Source organism: Agrilus planipennis, unplaced genomic scaffold (genome assembly GCF_000699045.2).
Source record: "Agrilus planipennis isolate EAB-ADULT unplaced genomic scaffold, Apla_2.0 scaffold27, whole genome shotgun sequence".
Lineage (NCBI taxonomy): Eukaryota > Metazoa > Arthropoda > Insecta > Coleoptera > Buprestidae > Agrilus > Agrilus planipennis.
In genome coordinates, this window is record NW_020439094.1 from 1025662 (window position 1) to 1027698 (window position 2037).

At 31.3% G+C, this 2037-nt stretch overlaps 1 protein-coding gene across 1 annotated transcript in view; it reads left to right on the top strand.

Moving 5' to 3' along the window:
* LOC112905308 (histidine-rich glycoprotein-like) overlaps positions 1–1677 on the top strand; it is a 3441-nt gene extending 1764 nt beyond the window's left edge. The window contains exon 2 of the mRNA XM_025977450.1: positions 1355–1677. Coding sequence (XP_025833235.1) covers positions 1355–1677 — 323 coding nt within the window. The remainder of the gene's footprint in view (positions 1–1354) is intronic.
* Positions 1678–2037: the final 360 nt, after the last annotated feature.

The following is a 2037-nucleotide window of genomic DNA, read 5'->3' on the forward strand; positions in this document are numbered from 1 at the left end:
TTTTTTATAAATTATTTTTTATAAAGCGAATAGTACTTATTGTCCTGAAATATAATCGGTAATTATTAAAAATTCCACTTCTAATTTAACCTATTGTGTTAACTGAAAAAGGGGATATATCAGAAGCGTTAAAAAATCTGCTTACTATCGTACTAAAATTGAAAAAATATTCTTTAATTCTTGTTTTATAATTCCCCTTTCAAACAATGGTATCTTATTATTGCGATGTATCACTCGTATTTGATCGGATAATTTTTGCTGACGACCTATAAAATTAAGTTCAGGATATATTTTAGTAAATTTTCTGTTCAAAAGTGGTCTATAGTTTGTTAAATTGGTTTCCAGTTCAGTCACTTCGTATTAATAGCAGCGAAAAAGTTGCCTATTTATGTCCTCAGTCCATTCCATCCACTGTCTGAAGGACGCATTTCCTCCAAAACAACAGCAGTTGGTTGGGTGGATGGTATAACAGCAGTTTCTTAGAAATCCAATTTTCCATTCAATTTTTCAATTTGATTGCTTACAACAGCTGTCAACTGGGTAGTTTGAGATTCATCGAAAGTAGCTGGATTCATGTTGGCCTCACCAGTAGCAAGAATAATAATTTCAACAATAAATTACTTTTTTGTTTACTAATTGCAGCGTTTCAATTTATTTAAAATGACTAGTCTCAGCTGTTTTGTTTTTATTAATATTATTATTACACGTAACAGAAGTCTAGTTAGTACTTGCTAAGTCTTGTTTACAACTTTTGAATTTTATATTTTGTGTTTTTTAGCTGTTGTATTAGATCTAACGTGATGTAATATAACCCATATTACGCGGAGCGTTCGTGCATATCAAACCACACCTCACTTAAGCGAATCCATAACAAAACAAGAATAATTTAACCTTTTTCAAAAGTTTTATGAGTTTTTCTTAACTAGTCTTAATTTTTATATATTTTTAATAATTTTTCGTCGTATTAGTTCGTCATTTCTCAAATTGCTTCCTTAAATTAAATGGAAATACTTGAAGCGATGATAGGAATGCGTACTTCCTAAATGAATTCAAACAGTACGACCATCAGACACAAAAATATAATTAACAAAACACTTGACAACCTTTTCACAAATTTATTGGCGAAAGTCGACAATTGTTTCGACAGTAGCAGGGTATAGATTGAAGCTTCTTGAGAGCTTAGAAATAAGCAAAGCGGTACATTCAAAACAAAATGGTTTCAACAATCAAGCCAAAATGGTTGCTAACTATTTAGCATTATTATGACATCGTTTAGGGATTTTCATTATTACTATAGAATAAACGTTGTTCAATATTACCATTTTGCAAACCTCTTCTGCACAACTATGCTTAGAACTAAGAAAGAAACCTCGTCTGCCAGTCAGCGAATGGAGAAAGGAGAAGATCGTAAAGCATGAAGAGCCCATTTCTATCAAAATTGAAGTTCCAGTCAAGAAAGAATACCACCATGAAGAGAAACATGAATCCCATCATCACGAACCTGCAACCAGCTCCCTATGGAGACACGAACAAGTAGAATCAGTCAAGAAAGAATACCATCATGAAGAGGCCAAGCACGAATCCCATCATCATGAACCTGCAACCAGCTCCCAGTGGAGACATGAACATGTTAAATCCGAGGGTAAATCCGTCGTTTTCGAACATAAACATCATTAGGTTGAATATCTTGTTTCAAGATTAGGTATTGCAATGTGGGTATATTGATATGTATTTATTTTATTAATATGTGTTTGTGGGACAATAGTTCCAAAGTTTGTTATCGTTTTTTAAAGGGTGTACATAATAAAAGATATTTATATTAAAATGCTGTATTTTACTGAATACATAAAAGTAGAATTCCATATTTATCAAAAGAAGTATGATAAGAAGAAATAATAAAGGCTACTGTACATTTACTAAGTTTATTGTATGAAATAATTTGTTAATAGTTAGCTCAAGATTACTGAAACACAGAAAAGAAAAAAAGGAATTTGTTTAGAAAAGTAACGGTGTAAAAAAATTAATAAATAATAATGT